This window comes from Cervus elaphus, chromosome 8 (genome assembly GCF_910594005.1).
Source record: "Cervus elaphus chromosome 8, mCerEla1.1, whole genome shotgun sequence".
Lineage (NCBI taxonomy): Eukaryota > Metazoa > Chordata > Mammalia > Artiodactyla > Cervidae > Cervus > Cervus elaphus.
In genome coordinates, this window is record NC_057822.1 from 42,808,579 (window position 1) to 42,831,737 (window position 23,159).

The following is a 23,159-nucleotide window of genomic DNA, read 5'->3' on the forward strand; positions in this document are numbered from 1 at the left end:
CTTCTCAATCCAACCTCCACAATGGCACCTAAATGACTTAAAAAAAAACTTGATCATGATACTCTTACACAAAAAATTCCTTACTAGAATCTTGTATCTCCCATAACAAAAAATCAAAGTCCATGAGGAGTGCATTCATGGCACTTCATGATCTGGCTCCGATTTGATTCTCCAAATTCAACTCACCTGGTCTACACTCTCAGTGCCTACCTCTACCCCCAAACTGCAAACACTTTCCTTCCTGAAGATTTTTAATTTTCCAGATTCTCTTTTTTTTTTGGGGGGGGGGGGGGATGGGGGGATTGCACAGCAGGTCATGCAAGATCTTTGTTCCCTGGAAACTAAAGATCACACTGCCACCACCTTCTGTGAGGCCCTAACCACTGAACCACCAGCGTGCTCACTCACGTCTAACTCTTTGCAACCCCATGGACTGTAGCCCACCAGGCTCCTCTATCCATGCAATTTTCCAGACAAGAATACTGGAGTCCAGAGCATCTTCCAACCCGGGTACAGAACTCCATCTCCTGCTGCTCCTGCATTGGCAGGCGGTTTCTTTACCACTGCGCCACCTGGGAAGCTAGGACCACCAGGGAAGTTCCAATTCTCCAGATACTCTTTTTCATCATCAACCACAAGCCGTTTCTCCCCTCCCCTCTCAATACATCTCTACAAACTGAGTTCCTTTTGTGGCTAAAAGTATCTCCTCATTGCTCCAGCTTTTAACCACAACCAACCTAACCTCTCCTGCCTAACAAGGATTAGGTCCACAAGATGACTTGCGATACAATACAAAGTTTATCCAGGAAGTGGGGCTGGGAACTGTGAGACTATGGAAAGGGTGGCAGGCAAAGGAATGGGAGAAAATACTTGTACTTTCACTTATAAAATTTCTCCAAGATTTTAACTTTTCCCCTATTTTATGATTTTCAAATCCAGTTTTTAAAAATCTGAAAACTTGACCTACTCCAAGGTGTTTTCCAGGGCCCTACTACAGGCCAGGAAAAATAAGTTTCAACTACAATGCCTGTCATGTAACAAAGAAATTTTAGGCAAATGAATGGAATGACACACGGTGGACACTTAGATAGTTTCAAAAAAGGGGCTGGTCATATCTAAATGACTCACCTCCCAACTTTCTGAGAGGGGAGAGGAAGTACAGACTAAGGTTGATTGAACAGTCAATGATGTAATAAGACCCAACAAAACTCTGGAAAGCCAAAGCTCAAAGAGCTTCCTTCTTTGAACACACTGATGCTCAATGAGAGCAATGCACGCTGACCCCACAGAGAGACAGCAAGAAGCCCTGCATCCAGGCCCTCCCAGCCCCAAGCCCTGTTCCTATGAGTAGCCTTCATGATAATATGTAATCCTAAATACAGGACTTTCAGTGAGATTTCTAAGTCACTGTAGCAAACTATTGAACGTGAGGGAGTCATGACGACCTCCAAATTTATAGCCCGTTGGTCAGAAGTGTCAAGGTCTCCCTAGACTTGCTAATAATGTCTGAAGTGAGGACCGTCTCGCAGAGGACTTTGCCCTTAACTCATGGCATAGAGCACTAACTCTGGGTAATATCAGAACTGAAATGAGCTGCAGAACACTCAGTTGCCAGTGCCTTAACAAAGCAAAGAGGTGGCTTCTAGAAGTCAAATTTAGTATCAGCAAGAAAGATGACTGTGATCAATCAGAAATGTCTGCTAGGAAAGCAGGCTTATGCAGGAGGGGCATGTGTGTCAATATAATTGCCATCCTTTTAATATGTCATTAATGAGGTTTTTATGACAAGAATTAACAAATTCACCCAAGGGTAGGAAACTAAGTGTTTCTACATACCTGGTAGGCAGCTTTTCAAAGTCAACATCTAAGAATTGTTCATAGCTAGAAACAAAACTGTCCAACCACAGCTTCAGGTAATCTGGATCTTTCTGAAATAAGAAAATCATTGTAATATTAAGTATGTCAGGAGTCTTTTTTAAAAAACATTTTAACTCCTACTGAGAAAATATAAACTGATAATTTAAAGAAGTAATAATATGAAATACCTAAATGATACTCGAAGACATAGGAGCTGTTTTAAAATGTGTATTAAGTATAATGAACCCATGTGACTCACACAAAGAGCCACGGTCTTAACAATACTCTGTAAGAATCTACACAACCTGCCCCCTCCTAACTCTGCGGTCTTAGCCACCATCACCCTGTACCATCACCCTGTACCATACGGGCTTCCTGGCTGTAACTGGAACAAGCCAGACATGTTCCCATCTGAGGCCTTTGCAATGGCTGTTTTCTCTATCTAGAACACTCTTCTCCCAGATAGCTGAATGGCTAACCCCTGCATCTTCTTCAAGTCATTCTTTAAATGTCTTATTCTCAATGAAGCCAAATTTTACTACCCCCCTTTTTTTTTTTTTACTACCCTTTCTTAAAATTAGAAGCCTACTGATGATGTTTTCCTAAAATTACAAGCCTTATAAGCCCACATTTACCTTTCACGCTCTTCTGCTGTCCCGCTCCATGGTGCCCTCTCCCCTTCTCACCTACTCTAGAATTTACTCATTACCTGTCAGTTTCCCCAGACTGTGGGCTTCACAGTCACAGGGCCCATCTAGAGGCTCACCACAGGGACTATTCTGTTTACTAACGGACACCAAGTGCCTGAAACAGTTCCCGGCACTCAGCAAATACTTGCCCAGTGAATTAATGAAAAATATAGAAAACATAAGTAAAATAAAACTGGAGATGGGTCATTAACCTAAACATAAAAACTAAAAGATCTTCTAAAAGAAAATATAGGAGAATACCTTTGCAACCTTGGGGCACACAAAGATCTCTCAGCTTGGACACAAAAATCACAAACCAAAAAAAGAAAAAAATAATAATTGCTCTCATTCAAAATTTAAAACTTCTGTTTATTAGAAGACACCATTAAGAAAAGAAGAAGGCAGGCCATATATCAGCTGAAAATATTCTCAGTACTTACATGTGACAAAAGACTTGTACCAAAAATATAAAAAGAACTCTGATGAATCAATGCAAAAAGGACAACTCAATTTAAAGACGGGCAAAAGGTTCAGATGTTTCACAAAAGAAAATATACAAATGGCCAAGTAGCATGCAAAAACATTTACAATATCACTAGTTATCCAGGGAAATGCAAATTAAAATGAAATGGAATACCATCACACACCCAATAGAAAGGCTAAAATTTAAAAGACTGTCCATATCAAGTATTGGTAAAAATGTGGAATAACTGGAACTCACACTTCTGGTGGGAATATAAAATGGTAAAATCACTTGGAAAATAGTTTAGCAGTTTCTTTTAAACACAAATTTACCACATGGCCCAGTCATTCCTCTCAAGAGAAAAAAACAAAAACAAAAAACACTTGTACCAAAATGTTCATAGAAGATTTATTTTTAATAGCCCTAAGCTGGAAATAAACCTAAATTCCATCAACAGATTAACAGATAAATTGTGGAATGACTATTTTCACAATGGAAAGCTAGCTTGCAATAACAATAAACTACTGATATGACAACAATTAGAAATTTCAAAAACATGCTGAGCAACATGCCAGGCATTAAAGCATATTGAAATTGTGATTTCAATTATAAAAGTTCTAGAGCATCCTATGGTGACAAAAATTAGATCACTGACTGTCTTTCAGAGGACTGACTACAAAAGGGCACAGAGGAAATCTTCACAGGTAATAGAAATTTTCTATTTGTTTTATTAGGCAGTAGTTACACAAATGTTTGCTTGCACCAAAACTCATCAAATTTGACACTTAAAATCTGTGCATTTTGTGGTAAGTTATATCTTAAAGATGATTTGAAAAAAACCACGATTCCTCATAAATTCTTTTAAATATAAATTGCATCATTAATAATGATGCTCAAAATGTTTCCTTCATGTTTTTGACACTTTTTTACTCCAGTCAATTTCAACATGACCCTCAGGAGTCTTATTTATCATTGGTTAGGCACTGCTCTTGGATAACAAGAACTCAAGTAATTTATTTCCCTAAAATAAAAGCATTACACACAAATGAGAATTCCTAAAAGAATGTTCCCAGAATATGCAGACAGCTGACCTTTTGTCTATTTGTTTTTTCTATTAATACACTGTTCCAAAATCAGATCATAAATTGTTATAATCCACATCATCACTGAGAAGATGGAAATATTTCAAGAAAAGAACTACCTCTTCTGAGAAATTTTCTCAAGGATTTCATTAATTGTTTTTTTTCATTTCCAATCAGCACGTCATCCATTCATTCATACATTCAGGATAAGACTCCAGAAATACAAGTAGCTGGAGTCTGCCTCTATTAAGAAGTTCCTTCTTAATAGAACAGTTTTAATAAACTGTGTAAAAGTTCAACACAAAACAGTCTCATAATGCCATAAAGAATTAATGTATTTCTCCTTATAGATTATTTAGAAACTCTACAGTATCTGGTTCAAAGTCTGAAAGTCAGGGCTATCAAGTGTTTGCTAAGTACAGAGTTCTCCTAGGAAGTTGAACAACTAACTATAAGGAAAGAAATGGTGTTTAAACCTGGAAATGTTTTACTTAGTAACAAGTGAAGCAGTTACAATCTTTTCAGATTCTGCAATGTGCAAGTACTATTATCATTTAGTCACTAAGCTGTATTCGACTCTCTGCGACCCCATTCACTGTAGCCTGCCAGGATATCCTCTATCCATAGGATTTCCCAGGCAAGAATACTAGAGTGGGTGGTCATTTCCTTCTCCAACGGATCTCCCTGGCCCAGGAATTGAACCTGAGTCTTCTGCATTGGCAGGCAGCTTCTTTACCACTGACCAACTGGGGAAGCCCACCAAGTATTAAAACAGCTATTTTAAAAGCATACATCATCCCATTGACTCCTTACAACCATTCAGAGAGGGTTTCATTTTTCTTATCTTACAGGTTAGAAAAGCACAGTTCTAAGGATATATAACTTATCCACAGTCAGACAGCTAGTCATCGATAGTGCAGGGATTAAAATGCAAAGATATATGAAGCCAACTGTGTCCTCTCCACTACACTACACTACTTTTGAATTGTGAGCAGGAATAAAATGGAGCTTTGGCTTTGTGAGCAAAAAGAGGAAAAGAGGAACTGAGTCAGGATCAGTACACTCAAGTCCATAAACAACTTTAACACATAAAAAAGCCACATCCGACACAGCCTGAGAAAACCCTTAAAATGACCTATACTTTACTGCCAAAGGTCATAAAAGGAAAAAAGTCCACACACCCAGAAACAATATTAATTAAATCTCAAGCTTAGGCATTTTCATGGTTATGAGAGTGTGGTACAATAAAGTACCACAGTAGGGTCTATCTCCCCAGTTGCACAATATTTATTAACACAAAACACAAATGTATTAAGTACTGCAGAAGCACTGAGGTCAAATTAAATGGACACTAATCCCCGCTCTGCACTTTCTTGAACGAGTCACCCTATGTATGCACAAGTTTCTTCTGTAAAAATGAAAATAATCATAGCACCTTTCTTTACAGGGTTGTGAAAATGAAATAACCCAGTCAGTGTCAACCACTTAGAACAATGCCTAGCACATAGTATAGGCTAAGTATAGTTATTTTTATAACCTATTGTGTGCCTAAATTAGGTAACACTCCCCAAACAAGAATGTTCTAAGCTACACATATGCGTACTTAAATATTTCATGATCCCCAGTGACACATGATCTTAATTGTATTCTTTCCCTTTCACATCTGCTTGCATTTACTATCTGTGTGACTTTGGGCAGGTAACTTCATTTCTCTGATCTGTTCTGGATTTATAAAATGAAGATAATACTTCTCCTTACAGCACTGTTGAAAGCACCAAATGCGATAATACATGTAAGGCATTTGGCAATACCTGACATTTAGCAAATGCTCAAAACATGTCGGTTACCATTATTAAGACATAGATTCTGCTATCAAGTTGGTCATGATCCAATGTCATAAAATAAGCAATTATAAAATAATTTAAAATCAACTTTATTGATTTTATACTCAAATATCCATCCAATCATCTGCCACTAAAATAATTGTTCATTTTGGACTGTTATGTAGCTCCCCACAGGTCTCTGTATTTCAATTGCTCCCAGTGACACACAGCTACTAATGGGATTTGTTCAATTTAAATATAATCTTCTCTTCTGCTCAAATACTTCAAAGGCTCCTCATTACCAGAGGATGAAGTCTAAACACTTAGAGATGTACTGTCCAATGCAGTGACCACTAGCTGAATGTGATGACTTAAATTACATTCAAGCATGAGAAATTTTTACCTTTTCATAACATCCACTCCTCTGCTGGGAGGCTTTAGTAGTAATAGGATTATGAGAGGCATGTAATTTCACCAAGTTCTTATGGGGTAGGATTACAGGTAAGAATAGAGGGAACACCTTCCCTTCTCCACATAACGATATTTGGGTTTTAATATTCTTTCAAGCTTCCCTGATGGCTCAGTGGGTAAAGAATCCGCCAACAATGCAGGAGACATGGGTTCAATTCCTGGGTGGGGAAGGTCCCCTAGAGAAGGATATGGCAACCCACTCTAGTATTCTTGCCTGGAAAATCCCATCAACAGAGAAGCCTGGCAGGTTACAGTCCATGGGGTGCAAAGAGTTGGACATGACTGAGCACAAGGCTCACACACATATTCTTTCAAGTTTTATAAACTTTTAGAGACACACATATATTTCACCTATAACCCCATCCTCTAATGAATTACTTTTAAGCAAATCCAGACATCATATTTCAACCACAAATGCTTCAATACATAACCATAAAATATATCTTTTAAAATATGACAGTACTATCAGTCTGATAAAATTAGTAGCTCTTTAACATCAGTTGATGTTCAAATTTTCCTGACTTGCTCAGAAATGCCTTTCTTAACTGTTTGATAAAGTCAGAACCCAAAGAAAGTCCATAAATTGCAATTTTGTTGGTATATGTTTTAAGTCTTTTTAAACCTATGGGTTCTTTTTACATTTCTTTTTTCTCTAATTTATTTGCTGAAGGCACTACGCCATTTGTGATGTAATATTTCTCACATTAGAGATTCTGCCGACTGTCATTTAATATGCTTCTCAGTCCTCTGTATTTCCTGTCAGGTAGTAAATCTAAAGATTGTCAGATTTAGGGGTTTTCTGGCAAAAAATACAACACAGGTGTGTTATATATGTCCTTCAGAAGATATATATCCAGTTATCTCTTCTGTGATGTTGGAACTACTGATTATCTTTTCCTAGATTCAATATTTTATTATAAGTAATTTCTATAATAAACCTTATAACTCCCCTATGATATCCCAGGACTACTAGAAAGATCTGCAGAATGAAGAGCTATTATTGATTTACTTTCAATCTCACTTCCAGATTCTTAATTAAAATTATATCCAGATACAGATTGTGTTTATGCTACTCATGCCAAGCTGTTAAATAATGGATAATTTTTTATTAAAGTTAAACATTCCTTAATGTTTGTCAATCTTACTTATGTACACTTCCCTGAACAACTGAACATAATAAAGTTCATAATCTTACATTTAAAAAAAACCTTACAATTTCCTTCACTCTACTTTGGGCTTATTTTATTCTTTCATTGTCTTCTTGAAATGGATGATTTATCTATAATATTAATGTATTCCTGCATAGCAAATTAAATTTAGGAGCTTAAACAACAAATATTATCTCAGATTTTTAGGGCCAAGAATTGAAAAACAGCTTAGCTGGGTGGTTCTGGCTCAGCATTTCTCCGAAACCTGTGATGAAGACAGAAACCAGGGTGCAGTCACAGCAAAGACCGACTGGCTAGAGAAACTACTTTCAGCTTCACTCAGGTGGTGGCTGGCAAGGTTTTGGTTGTTCACATAGGGTTCTACACAGGGCTGCTTATAACGCAGCAGCTTGCTTCCCAGAGAGCAAATGATACAGGGAAAAAGAGAGCAACTGGAATGGAAACAGTAGAAAAAACAGTGTCTTTTCTAATTTCAGAAACGATATACCATCACTTTTGCCAAATTCTATGCATCAGGAGAGAGTAACATGGAAACTTACATCATCATATATAAAGTAGACAGCCAATGGGAATTTGTTGTATGACTCGGAACTGAAACAGGGGCTCTGTAACAATGAGGATGGGAGGGAGATGTGAGGGAGGTTCAGGACGGAGGGGATATATGTGTACCTGTGGCTGATTCAGGTTGATGTTTGACAGAAAACAACACATTTCTGTAAAGCAATCATCCTTCAATTAAAAAATAAATAAATTAACAACAGCAACAAAAATTCTACAGGTCATAGACAAACCAATACAATGTAGGAGGACTGGAAAAGGGCATGTGTATGAGAAGGTGGGATCTTGAAGGCTTGGTTACCACAAATGACTAGTTCATTTCGTTTTAGCCTTTTTCTCTAACGTATTTATAGCCACAAATTTTCCCAGGTAATGCTATAGGTACTTCCCAAAAGGATCTAAATGTGTACTTTTATCATTCAGTTCTTCCCCCACAAAAATTTCACTTTTCCTTTATTTCTTGTTCTTTAATCAAACCTTTGTTTTAAACTGTATGACTTTTTAAAAAATCTTCTTGCAATTTGTTCCTTAGCTGCATTTCTCCCTTAACTACATTCTCATTAGAAAACATACTCTAGGGACTTCCCTGGCAGACTGGTGGATAAGACTCTGCACTCCCAATGCAGGGGACCCCGGTTCGGTCCCTGGTCAGGGAACTAGATCCCACATGTCGTGACAAAGAGCAAAGATTCCATGAGCCGCAACTAAGACCCTGCGCAGCCAAACAAATAAACATTTAAAAAAAAAAAAAAGAAAACATACTCTATTATTTCAATCATCTGAAATTTGCTGAAACTTGCTTTAAGTTCTGTCAAATCATCATTTTTGTAAATATGTGTGCTTGAAAGGAATGTATGGGTATAATGTTCTATGTAAGTCCCTTTTAATTTCTCAACCCTACTGTTTCAATCCCTGGTAGCTCAGATAGTAAAGAATCTGCCTGTAATGCAGGAGACCCAGGTTCGATCCCCGGGTCGGGAAGATCCCCTGGAGAAGGAAATGACAACCCACTTCAGTATTCTTGCCAGAATTTACAGACAGAGGAGCCAGGTGGGCTATAGTCCATGGGATCCCAAAAAGTTGGACAAGACTGAGCAACTAACATACAAAATACCTTATTTAAATCTTCAGTATCTTTACTGATTTTTTTTTTTGGTCTGTTCATTCTATCAATTACTGAGAAAAATGTGTTTTTAAAAACTACTAACCTATGTTAACTTAAAAAAAACCTATCATGACTGTCATATGTTTATTTCTCTCTAGTTCTGTCAATGCTTGTTTTAGAGACTATGTTATGAGGTGCACATGAATTTAAAAGTGTTGTAATTTCCTGGGCTTCCCTGGTGGCTCAGCGGAAAAGAATCCACTTGCAATGCAGGAGATGCAGGACATGTGGGTTCAATCCCTGGGTCAAAAAGATGTCCTGGAGAAGGAAATGGCAACCTACGCTAGTATTCTTGCTTCCCTGGTGGCTTAAGACAGTAAAGATTCAGCCTGCCTAATGCATACATACGGAATCTAGAAAAATGGTACTGACAAATTTACTTACAGGGCAGCAATGGAGAAACAGACATAGACTTATGGACATGGGGAGCGGGGAGGAGAGGGTGAGATGTATGGAGAGTTACATGGAAACTCACATGACCATATGCGAAATAGATAGCCAACGGGAATTTGCTGTGTGGCTCAGGAAACTCACACAGGGACTCTGTATCAACCTAGCGGGGTGGGATGGGGGGAGATGGGAGGGAGGGTTAAAAGGGAGGCGATATATGTATGTATACCTATGGCTGATTTATGTTGAGGTTTGACAGAAAACAACAAAATTCTGTAAAGCAATTATCTTTCAATTAAAAAAATCAATAAATTAAAAAAAAAAAAAAAAAAAAGAACTTGCCTGCAATGTGGGAGACCCAGGTTCAATCCCTGGGTAGGGAAATCCCCTGGAGGAGGAAATGGCAACCCACTTCAGTATTCTTGCCCAGAGAATCCTGTGGACAGAGAATCCTGGCGGGTTATAGTCCATGGGGTCGCAAAGAGTCGGACACAACTCTTTGAGGGACTTAACACTTTTGCTTTTTCACTTTTCAGTATTCTTGCCTGGGAAACCCTAAGGACAGATGAGCCAGGCAGGCTACAGTCCATGGGGTCCCAAAAGAGTCCAATACAACTTAGCAACTAAATAACAACAGTACCGAAAACTGTTATATTTTCCTGATGAATTGAACTGCTTTTGTTTTGCTGAAAATGGCTTTATTTCACTTTCTTCTTTGAAGAAATGTCACTTGGTTGGAAATTCTACATTAGTCTTTCCTTTAAAGATATCAATCCATTATCCTTTCCTTACAATCATTATTATTGAAAAATCAGCTGTTAACTTGTAATCCCTTTGAAGACAGTTCTTTTTTCCTCTGGTAGCTTTTAAGCTTTCTTTCTTTTGCTTTGGTTTTCTGCAGAACCACTATGGTTTCACTATGATGTATATTGGTATGGCATTTGTTTTAATTGTTCTCCTTGGGTTTCACTAGACTTTCATCAATCCTGGAAAGCTCTCACCTGCAATCTCTTCAAATACTAACATTCATTTCATGCTTTCTTTACTCTTCTTTTGAGACCAATTAAATATATGTTAAATCTTCTCATATTATTATTCAGTCTTCCATATTTTCCAACTCCTTGACTTTCTAGCATATATTCTAAAAGAATTCTTATGATCTTCCTTCCAACTCTCTAATTCTCTTCAGCTATCTAAACTCATATCCTTTTTTTTTTAATTTTTTTTTATTTTTTTTTTTATTTTTTTTTTTCTAAACTCATATCCTTTTTATTGGTCTTTAATTATCATTATTGGGATCTTCTTTTCTATTTCTAGACATTCATTTTTAAAACTGCTAGGTCACTTGTGTGTTATATTTCTCTGATATATTAAGACATAATTTTTTATAATCAAAATGCATCTTACAGTTGCTTTCAGAAAGGCTGCTGTTATGACGTATGTCATAGCCTCTGCAACCCTAGTCGCACATGTTCACGCTGATGTTCTTTCACTACATGTATTTGCATGGTTGATACTCCAACATCAACTGCTGTTGATGTTGAGATTAACTGCTGTTCAAAATGTCTTCAAAAAATTATACTAAATTAGGCAGCAAAATGGAGGTATTTCAGTACAGAGATATGCACGAAAATAGAGCAGCAGGGTACAACTTGACATTAATGATGCAAATCTATATTAAGACCACTTTTCCTTTGTACATTTGGTCATGCCTGGTGTGTCTGGAACATCCTCTGTGACTATTAAAATACTAGGGCTTCCCTCATAGCTCAGTTGGTAAAGAATCTGCCCCCAATGCAGGAGAGCCTGGTTTAATTCCTGGGTTGGGAAGATCCTTTGGAGAAGGGATAGGCTACCCATTCTAGTTTTCTTGGGCTTCCCTTGTGGTTCAGCTAGTAAAGAATCTGCCTGCAATGTGGGAGACCTGGGTTCAATCCCTGGGTTATGAAGATCCCCTGGAGAAGGGAAAGGCTACCCACTCTAGTCTTCTGGCCTGGAGAATTCCAGGGACTGTATAGTCCATGGGGTCGCACAGAGCTGGACACAACTGAGCAAACTTCACTTGCAGTTTCAACTTAAAACCTTGATCAAATACTATCTATTCAACTAAGCGATCACTGATGACTTCATTCATCTTCCCTTAGGTCTCACATCCTACAATCTAAGAGGGAAACTGACTCCAATTGGAAAACCATGACCTCAGATGAAGTCATAGTCAATCAAACAGATGAAAGATATAAAATTTTGATGGAAATTCTGATAAAAAGCCAGTTACATCCAGGAAAGATTTGGAAGCCATTTTAGCACAAACAAAAGAAGCAATATTCTAAAGGAGGCCTGTGCATAAAAAAAAGCTAGAATATACCAACCCCTCAGTTCAGTTGCTCAGACCTGTCCGACTCTTTGCGACCCCATGGACTACAGCACGCCAGGCATCCCTGTCCTTCATCAACTTCCGGAGTTTACTTAAACTCATGTTCATCTAGTCGGTGATGCCATCCAACCATCTCATCCTCTGTCGTCCCCTTCTCCTCCCACCCTCAATCTTTCCCACCATCAGAGTCTTTTCAAATGAGTCAGTTCTTTGCATCAGGTGGCCAAAGTACTGGAGCTTCAGCTTCAGCATCAGTCCTTCCAATGAACACCCAGGACTGATTTCCTTTAGGATGGACTGGTTGGATCTCCTTGCAGTCCAAGGGACTCTCAACAGTCTTCTCCAACACCACAGTTCAAAAGCATCAATTCTTCGGTGCTCAGCTTTTTTTACACTCCAACTCTCACATCCATACATGACTATTGGAAAAACCATGGTTTTAACTAGACAGCCCTTTGTTGGCAAAGTAACGTCTCTGTTTTTTAATATGCTGTTTAGGTTGGTAATAACTTTCCTCCCAAGGAGTAAGCGTCTTTTTATTTCATGGGTGCAATCACCATCTGCAGTGATTTGGGGGCCCAAAAAAATAAAGCCTGTCACTGTTTCCACTGTTTCCCCATCTATTTGCCATAAAGTGATGGGACCAGATGCCATGATCATTGTTTTCTCAGTGTTGAGCTTTAAGCCAACTTTTTCACTCTCCTCTTTCACTTTCATCAAGAGGCTCTTTAGCTCTTCTTCACTTTTTGCCATAAGGGTGGTCTCATCTGCATATCTGAGGTTACCGGTATTTCTCCCGGCAATCTTGATTCCAGCTTGTGCTTCATAAAGCCCAGCGTTTCTCATGATGTATTCTGCATATAAGTTAAATAAGCGGGGTGATAATATACAGCCTTGACTACTCCTTTCCAGATTTGGAACCAATCTGCTGTTCCATGTCCAGTTCTAACTGTTGCTTCCTGAACTCCATGCAGATTTCTTAACAGGCAGGTCAGGTGGTCTAGTATTCCCATCTCTTTACCCCTGGTCAGAAAGATTTTAATTTTCACTTTAGATATTTCTTAGATTTTAAGTAGCTATTCATTTGTGTGTGCATGCTCAATCATGTCCAACTCTTTGTGACCCCATGAACTATTGACCACCAGGTTTCCCTGTCGTGGACTTTTCCAGACAAGAATATTGAAGTGGGTTTCCATTTCCTCCCACAGGGGATCTTTCCAATCCAGGATCGAACCAGTGTCTCTTGCATTGGCAGGCAGATTCTTTACCTCTAAGCTACCCACATGCAGGGTTAATGAAGTGTTACATTTGATCAACAGAGTATAGAAAATTCTCAGTTAATGTTAGTAAAGCTTGAAAAGACCAACCTCTTAAATGTTGGAATATTAACTTTTTGTGTTCTTCTTGGAGTTTCGCACAGAGTGAACAGGTAAAAACATTCCTGCTTCCAAAAAAAAAAAAATATTCCTGGTTTAAGTGTTTTTGGGAGTCAGTCAAGTGGTCATTTACCACTATGGTGTGGGATGTCAATAACAGGGAAGGTTGTACATATATGGAGACAAGGGATACATAGGAACTTCCTGCTCAATTTGCTGTGAACCTGAAACTGCTCTAAAACCATAATTTACTTTTTTTAAATGACCAAATTTCTAAAAACAGGAAAAATATAAAATTCAAGAGATAAAATGACAGTAAATAACACGTCTATACAACAGGCATCCAATGTGTGTGTGTGTGTGTGTGTGTGTTAGTCACTTAGTCGTGTCTGACTCTTTGTGACCCCACAGACTATTGCCTGTTAGGCTTCTCTGTCCATGGGATTCTCCAGGCAAAAGTAATGAAGAGGATTGCCATTCCCTTCTCCAGAGGATCTTCCTGACCCAGGGGTCAAACCGGGCCCCCTGCACTGCAGGGAGATTTTTCACCGTCTGAGCTGCAGGGAAGCCCCAGGCATTCAATAAAACTAGCTAAATTGGACTAAAATAAATTCTTTAGAAAGGAAAAGGATATCACTACATAGGCATTAAATAAATATAACTGACTTTTTAAATGGGGCTTAGAAGCTTAAAACAATGTTCAAGTTTCACGTCAGATGGAAGTTTTTCAAATTTAGTACCTTACCATTTTGTAGTAGCAAATCTAACTAATTTACACAGATTTCAATCACATACATAAAAGTACTCTAAAAATTTCTGAATAATGAAATTTTTACTTTTTGCATATCTGTATTTTACTAAATTTTCTACAATTAACTTGCATGTCTTAAAAAATTTTAAAACTCAGTAAAACATCTTTACTACTTTTCTTAGAGCATAAACCAATATTAGAAAGTCTATATATTTTCATCCTTCAAATGAAGTTCATTCATTAGAAAAATGAAATTTTTATATTTTAAAACTTAATTAAATTTATATTTTGAGAAAAATCCTAAGTCAAAATTATTCAATAAAAAAGTATAAACTCACCTCACAGTGACAGCGTGAGCTGAAATAGTACATATCTTTCCTACTATTCTAATGCTTATTATCAGAAAAGATTATGTAATAGTTAAATTAAATGCATCAAACAAAACCACTTATTTTTTTTAAAGAGGCAAACTATTTTGAAATGCTTGAATGACTTCTCTAAAATGCATGGACCAGTTAATGCTTTGGTTCAACCAAAGAGTAATTTTACCAATCTAAATCTAAGTCACAATACATAAATTCAAAGAAAATGCTGATATTCCTTAGATGTAGTTAAGAATAAGTTTAAAAGGTAGATGAGTACAAAAATCAAGAGTAAACATTTACAACTTTAATGGAAGTCTGTCATAATTTTAATTCTGTTGAATTCAACTTGAAATAGGGACTTGTATTTTTAACATCTTTTTTCTCTATTCTTTTTAGAACTACTTTGCTAAAGCCACCAATAATCTCTTAACTGTGGAATCCAATACGTGCTCCATAATGCTTTACTTCAAAGCTATGCGGACTTGGATACTACTGACTGCTCCCTTCTTTATAATACCCGTCTACTTTCAGAGGCAACCACTCACTCCTGGTTCTCCTCCCATTCCAAAGCCTAACTTTTCTTCCTCTATCCTCCTCTTAAATGATAATGTTCTTCAGGACTCCCTGACTTTGACCCTCTTTTCTTCTTACTCTCAAGTAACTCTTCAATAACTGCCACTGTAACAACTCTCAGATCTTTATTTCCAGCATAGATCACCTTCTAAACTCCATTTTGTGGGGGTGTTTCTCTCCTTAGATGTCCCTCAGGCACTGCAAATTCACATGTTCAGCTGAAAACCCAGTCAACTTGCACCAACTAACTTGCTGAATGGGATGACCAAGTACTAAGTTTGTAAAATCCCAAAACCTGAAAATTATTTTAGGCTCTTCCTTTTCCCTCTTCCTCCACATCTACACATTGAGGGTCTATCAATTCAACCTTCTACCAGGGAAACTTAAATTACGGTATTCAAAAGAAAAGAATAAATTTTCATGCATCTTAACTACTTTTTAGTGTAGTGTATAAGTTTACAAGTCAAATTACAAAACTAGTAATATTCCTTTCCTAAGGGCAACTCTATTACAAAAAGTACTCATTTCTTGCTTTCTTTCACATCTAACCCTCTAAAATGAACATGTAATTGATAACCAATACTACTAAGCTGATGATTTTGTTTTGTTTTGCCTTAGAGTCAAACAACACCACTTTCCTTATATACAAAGTCATTATTAAGCCAGAGAAAATTAAGAGCTATTTCTATCTACATTTTGCACATACCAGAGACTTACTAAAAATGAGTTAAATTATAAGGGCTGATGTACATTGGTACATCCTGCCAAAAGCTTCACTTATGATTATAACTAAACTTGTAAAAATAAATTAGAATATTCTGATTTAGAAGAGTGTTCATTCATCCATCCGTTTTTCCAAATCTATGTATCAAAAGAGGTATTTGCCTTTTTATCTAAATAAAACACCTCTAAATTCTACCTACCTTATGAAGAAAAACTTTTATTCTGAAAAGGAAGTTTACTCTGAGCTCATTGCAAAACTATCTATTTCAGTCATATTCCAGATTTAGCAGGACAAAGGGCAACAGCAGGAAATGGAGCATCACCAAGATCCAAAACAAACTTGGTTTAGAGTAAAAAAAAAAAAAATCCCGAAGCATTACTAAGATAATTAAGCACTAAGCTTGAAAGCAAATACAAATACAGGTTAAAAATTAAGACATTCATTAGAACAGTTTCTGGTTAAAACAAGAGAATATTTCTCACTACCATTATACAATATAAAGACAAAATGGAAGTAATCTTGATACACATACTCACATGATCATATATGTGTTCTTTAAATAATAAAGATGATATTTTTCTTACCCTTAAAATGCATTTAAATACAGTCAATTTGTTTTGTTCTCAACAACTTTGGAAGATATGCAAAATAGCTTTAGTTTCCATTTGACAGACGAAGAAACTGAAACGTAAAGAAATTACATAACCTGATCTGGGTTCTTAAAATCAGAAAGAGAACTGGGACTAAATCTTGGCTCTAATTCTGAAGTTTCACAGAAGTTTGCAGTGTAAACTGAATCTTGGGGGGACAAAAAAAGCTAGTAACAAAAATGAGCCATTAATTTCAACTCACATTGCCACCTTTCAACATATGTTTTTTACTCACTTTGTATCCTTTTACTGAGTTAATACAGTTGATACCTTCCACTACACAGACCAAAACCAACTTTATCAAAGAATCTGAAAACTCAGTTTCTCTTCTGCATACTTTGGTGACCAACTGAAGGACTTCCAAAAGAATAAATGTTGAACAGAAATATATCCTTTGGCCCTCCAAGGGGAACAGTTGTGACCGGGATACATACATGCCTGTTCCCCAATGTACGGATTCCAAAAAGTTGTATGATAATGTACACGCCAAAACTGTTCTCAGCACCATCTCTCTTACCATAAGCACATTAAGGAAAGAAATAATGTCAAAGATACAGGGATTAAGAGAGTGCCTAACACAGATAAAATAAACTAAAATCTTTAGATATTAAAAAATAAAGCTGCTTTCTACACTTCAGAAAAATGTGCTCAGACAAGAAGTACTTAACCACTCAACTAAAATCCAGGAACAAGAGCAAACCTGTTTTCAAGTTAACGTTTAACTCGCAAGAGCTATATGAAATACATTGTTGATGAAATCCTTGACCCTGGGTGGGGATGCCTGTTTGAGGACAAGAAAAGTTCAGACTACATAACTGAATTAGTAGTCTTATACATTGGGGCAAGATTCTATACACAACAGGCACATCGGGTAATCAGAAATCATCCTGCTTCGATTATATAAAAACAACTACATGAGGTTAATAAATAACCTACAAGGAAGATGCATGTTTTTAACAATGAAATCCTATTCCTAGAAAGAGAAAGTGAAAAGTTAGACCTGAAAACTTTGGTTAAAAAAAAAACAAATTGCAAAGTTTTTTAGCCAAATTTTTCTGAAATATTGTTTCATATGTGGGACCCACCTGGCAAACACTGGATTTATCTTAATTCTACTTTAAAAACTTTAATACTACGATTTAGGCTTGCAACTAAACCTAGACTAATGGGAAGAAGACATCTTTATACATCTCCTTAGTATTCCTTTGACCAAGCAGGATTTATCCAAAGGTTCTTTCTGATAAGAGTCCTATTTAAACATCTATAAAACTCTCATGAGGTTCTTTTAGGGCTTCCCTGATAGCTCAATTGGTAAAGAATCCGCCTGCCAATGCAGGAGACCCAGGTTTGATTCCTGCATTGGAAAGATCCCCTGGAGAGGGGAAAGGCTACCCACTCAGGTATTCTTGGGTTTCCCTTGCGGCTCAGCTGTTAAAGAATCCGCCTATAATGCGGGAGAGCTGGGTTTGATCCCTGGGTTGGGAAGATGCCCTGGAGAAGGTAAAGGCTACCCACTCAAGTATTCTGGCCTGGAGATAATGCTCAATGGCAACCTTCAATATATCACTTTAGATAGAACATTATGACAGCATCTTAATATTCATTTACTGCTAAAACACCATGGAATATCTGGGCCAAGGTTTGCAGTGTGGCAAAGAGGGAAGATGTCTTAACCATACATATTGCCCTGAAGCAGACCTTCATAAATCTTCAAAGTCTTCTTTAGTCAGGTATGTGTACAGTGTTTGATATGAATGGAATACCAACTAGGGCAGCAAAACAGAAGACAGTGTTTAAATTTTACTCATTAAGATGAACTTGATAATCAAGAAAATTAACTGGTCACCTTGGGAGGATGCTAGTAATCAAGGAATTATTCTGAAAACAAAGAGAAAGAATCAAACATTTATTCTGCCTGACTTCCCTTTAAGGAACTGTCATCAAATAATTGACAAGGAGACATTTTTCTATATATGTTCTACTAATAAATAAAAGATAAATCATAGTTTTTCAAACTCCTACTGAAATAATTAACGTGTGTAGGCAAAAGTCACTGATGGCCAAGACACTCCTGAATTATACTAGCCTCCCCACACCAAACAGAATGTGAATCAATGAAGCCTCCTGATCTGCCAGTGTGCAAACACCAGCAGAAGTAACAATTAAGTGAAAGTTGTTCAGTTGTGTCCGACTCTTTGCAACCCCATGGACTGTACAGTCCATGGATTTCTCCAGACCAGAATACTTGAGCGGGTAGCCGTTCCCTTCTCCAGGGAATCTCCCCAAACCAGGGATCGAACCTAGGTCTCCCGCGTAGCAGGCAGATTCTTTACCAGCTGAGCAACAAGGGAAGCCCAACAATTAAAATCAAGGGAATTCAATGTGCAAAACCCAACTGAGGAAATTTTAATGTCAAAACCTGGTTTCGTCAACAAATACATAGAAGGGATAAAAAGTGTGGTGAAGAGGAACCCACAGATTAAGACTTCACAGACAAATTTTCAGCAAAATACAAGTATGTTTTGTTTAAATACTGTGTCAAACAAACAGGAGGGAAATAAGAACATTTATGAAGCTTAGGAAAGTTTGAAAACTGACAAGATATTTGATGATTTAAAGAATTATACTGAGATTATGTTCTTAAGAGGAGTTCTTACTTTACAGATATATTTTTAAATATTTATGGATCAAGGGGAGATGTATGGAGAGAGTAACATGGAAATTTACAATACCATATGTAAAACAGATAGCCAACAGGAATTTGCTCTATGACTAAGGGACCTCAAACAGGGGCTCTGTGACAGGCTGAAGGGTGGGTGGGACGGGGAGGGAGAAGAGAAGGAGGTTGAGGGGGGAGAAACCACAAAATTCTGTAAAGCAATTATCCTGAAAAAATTTAAGAAAAAATTTATGGATCAGATATGCTGTCTGGGATTTCCTTTAAAATAATTCAGGGGTGGAGAGAAGGGTAGGGTAGGCTTATAGCTGAAACATCACTGAATATGAACTGATAGTTATTGAAGCACAGTAACAGATAATGAAAGTGTTCACTACAGTATCCTCTCTATTTGTGCCGGTTTGAAATTTCTCATAATAAAAGTTTAAAAAAGAAAGATGAACTAAAAAGTATCACATGATAATCCACAGGATAGGGATTTAAAAAAAGCTCCTTGTCCCACAGAGGTCAAAACAAATGAAAATCATACGGTGACTTAGACAAGAATTCTCCTTGTATACACAGTACTACTTTACAAATAAGAGACCTGAGATCCAAAGAGATAAGTCCTGAGCAAGGTCACAAAAGAAAGCAGCAGAGCCAAAACTAGACACCACAACTGCAAGCCCAAAAAGAGGTCTAAGTCCGAGCCAAGTTAAAAGAAGATCTGAGCAGTCCTGAAGTAGTCAGAAAGCCCATCAAAGGTGTAAAAAGAAAGTCTTAAATGTTAGTCAAGAGAAAAAGAGAAAGCCAGGTGGTTTGACGGGCTGTGTGCTAGAGTGAAAGCGGTAAGGCTAGAAGACAGTACCACAGAGAACTGGGTATTAGGGAATCACCCTCACTAGCAAGCAAAAGAGTTAAATCTAGGATGCATATTTGGAAGCTACTTGAATTTAAGGTGTTGAAAGAAAAGAAAGTTGTTGTCTGGCTTACAAGAGCTTAATCATGAATTGCTGAAACATAAAATCATTACTTTAAATAATGATTTATGAAAACAGCTGAAAAAAATTATAATCTTATTAAGAGCACAAGTGATTTAAATCTTAAGTATAAAAATGGGATTGATCTTCCAGCCCAAGCATAAGTTTCACAATTTGACCACAAAGGGGCTTCAATATTTACTCAAACATTCTCATAAAATAGTAACATTTATGTTAAGTCATTAAAAACAAAATTCTGTGTATGTCAACAAAACTGCACTATCTTTTCCATAAGCACAGTGTCCCTTGAATAAAACATGAACTCGACCTAGAAACAACACGACTAGTTAGTAAGACAGCGTAACTCCATTTACTTCTTTGTCATTCTTAAAGTGTAAAACCTAGTAAGTTTGATGGATTTTTAAAGGAGTCATTTTCAAACTACTGGGCACACATACTAAAACGTAAAAGACATTTTAATTTTTGGCTGACATGTGTTACTGACTATTTTCAAAAGTAATGAACTGGATTCCTTTTTTATTGGAAGAGTGGCCTATTTTTAAAAATTCATTTCTGGCATTAAATTACACAAGACTAAAAACAATTTCAAAAATCCATGTTAAATATTTCAAAGTATATGTCCTTCAGTAAGAAATACCAAACCAGGAAGTCACAGAAAACTCCAGTGTGAGCTCTAATATTTAAGATAACTGAAATCATCTGTTAAAGAATAACTTGTCCTTTAAAGAGCTCAAAGTATTGAAAGGGAGCCCTAAGGGATAAAGCAGAAACAGAAGCTGAGACCTTCACAGAGACCTAAAGTAATTTAAGTAATGAATTAGAGATGTTACTCTGACACATGCCAATATCTTCAAAGTAGTAATGTAGCTCCTTACTTGAAAAATATGTTTTTAAGTAGCACCCTTCTCCTCTAGTAACACGCAATCAAAACTAACATGTAAAAATTCACATAAAGATGAAGAGTGAAAAAATAATTTTTGAGCGACTAAAGTAAAAACAGTGAAGAGTTATAATAGATAAGAGCACGGACTTGAATCGGCAGTGCTGACTTCCCAGCTATATTCAGAAGCAGAAGGGGCTGCTTCTTACTAACCCCTTTAAATTCTGCATCAGTTCTTCTCATTAATTAAAAAAAAAAAAAAAAAAGCGGGGGGCGGGGGGAGTGGGTAATTACAATACACATTTCCCAAAATTGTTGTGAGGATCAAGGGAGACAATGGTGCTAACATCAGGGCAAGCTTACAGTAACCACTTCAAATCAATAGCCTTTTTATATAATAATCTTTTAAGAGGTTAATTATGAGAAAAATGCTTAATTCTCTTCTCATAACAATATCTCTATCCTTACTCCGAAGTGTGGGAGGAAAAACTAGCACAAACAAAAGTACAAATATTTTATTTTTCTCAAAGGTTATAATTCTACTTATATAATTTCAGGATCACTGAAGACAAATTAAAACCACACCCTACAGTTTTTAATAGCATGCCAATACTGTGTTTGTGTTCAAATCTGATAAAGTGGAAAAAAGAAAATTCCGTGTTTTTAAGTCAATACTGGGAATAAATATGCCATTATCCATTAAATAAATTGCTGATAAGGCAAGTCACAAAATTTTATAACAAAGTATTTTAAAATTAGAAATAAAAAAGGAAAGCAGTTACCTTTGCACAATAAAGCATCCAAAGTTCAAAGAGTCTCTCTCTAGATGCCATTCTGGCTTTCACTCTGGCACTTTAATTTTTCCTCAAAAAAAAAAAAAGTTCAAGACCATAGAGTGTTCATTTTATTTTCCAAGTTTTTCAGCCGTTACAGTAAAGCTCAAAGCAGTAAGGAAAACAAAAAGAAGTGGAACAAATGGACTCCCTTCTGGTCAATAAAATTCAGTTTCAGCAGTTTCTCCAACCTATCATCATCGGTGGTCGCTGGATAATTATAAAAATCTGTGAAAGAGAAAAACATGCAAGGATTTGCTTTAAAAAGAGGCTATAATAGTTAACTGCAGGTTTATCAGAACTAGAAATTTATCTACATCACGTCCACGAACAACCGGCTAAGCTTTTACAACTGACTGAATTTCACAGAAACTTGTTTCAGGAAAACATCACAACTAATGCAGTATTTCATATCAACATAAAGTCAGAATCCCCTTGGACAGAACTCAAAGATGAGTACTTATAACAAAAAATTTGTCCAATGATAATAAGCAGCAAAAATGCCACTCATAGACTTTCTATAAACTTAAGAAAGAGCACAACTTACTACTAACACATTGCAGACATAGAATCCCTCAGAATTTTACAGTCGGCTTCTTAAAACTTGTTGGGAATGTTTGCTGTTGTGTTGCAGGGCAGGGCGTGGGGAGGAGGGTGAAAAATTCCTGGTCTGTTTGTTTGAACAATCCTCAGACAGTAAACGTCGACCAGCCCACCTAGCCTCTCCACCTCTCCACCCAGTAAGAAGAAAGGACCACAAACGCACCAGTCAGGAAAACACCCTGGGAAAGGTTCCAAGTGTTTTGGGGATCTTTAAATTTCCACCTCGCAGCCCAGACAACCGAAAGGGAGACAAACTTAATCTGTGCCAAGCTGCCAAGAGATTTGGAGAGGAGACAAGAAGAGCAGGGCGTCCCCCGACCCGCTATCCACGCCCTCCCGACCGCACCGGGACACGCCCCGGTCAACCTCGCCCCCTCACGGCCGCCCCTCACTCTAGCGCGCGTTCGCCACCAAGCACCCGGGCCCTCCCATTTCTGCCACGCAGCCCTCGCTTCCTATGACCCGCTACCCATCACCGCGCTCACTTTGGTGGGACTGTGCCGCCGCCGCCGCAGCCAAGGCGCCGTCTCACTCGCTTCCCTCGCCCCCTTCCCAAGCCAAAGCCCCGTGTCACCCCTCAGCCAGGCGGGCGGGCGGGAGAGGGAGGCGGGGCGGTGACGGGTCGAGGCGGGGCGCGAGGGCTGGGAGGGGCCAGGGGCGGGACTGCCCTTTCGGCTAATCACTCCTGCCCTTAAGGCTTTACCCG

The 23,159-nt window shown here is 37.6% G+C and overlaps 1 protein-coding gene across 9 annotated transcripts in view; it reads right to left on the reverse strand.

Annotated features, from left to right (window-relative positions):
- The window catches only part of NBEAL1 (neurobeachin like 1), a 151,048-nt gene that overhangs the window by 127,685 nt on the left and 204 nt on the right, over window positions 1–23,159 (reverse strand). For 2 of the 9 annotated variants that reach the window (XM_043910343.1, XM_043910340.1), the window contains exons 1-4: window positions 22,939–23,049; window positions 22,617–22,723; window positions 21,800–22,078; window positions 1,837–1,928 (exon numbers count right to left, since the gene is read on the reverse strand). In XM_043910343.1, the coding sequence (XP_043766278.1) occupies window positions 1,837–1,928; window positions 21,800–21,850 (143 nt within the window). In that variant the 5' untranslated portion in view covers window positions 21,851–22,078; window positions 22,617–22,723; window positions 22,939–23,049. The other 7 variants (XM_043910341.1, XM_043910335.1, XM_043910344.1 and 4 more) reach the window with 5 other exon arrangements.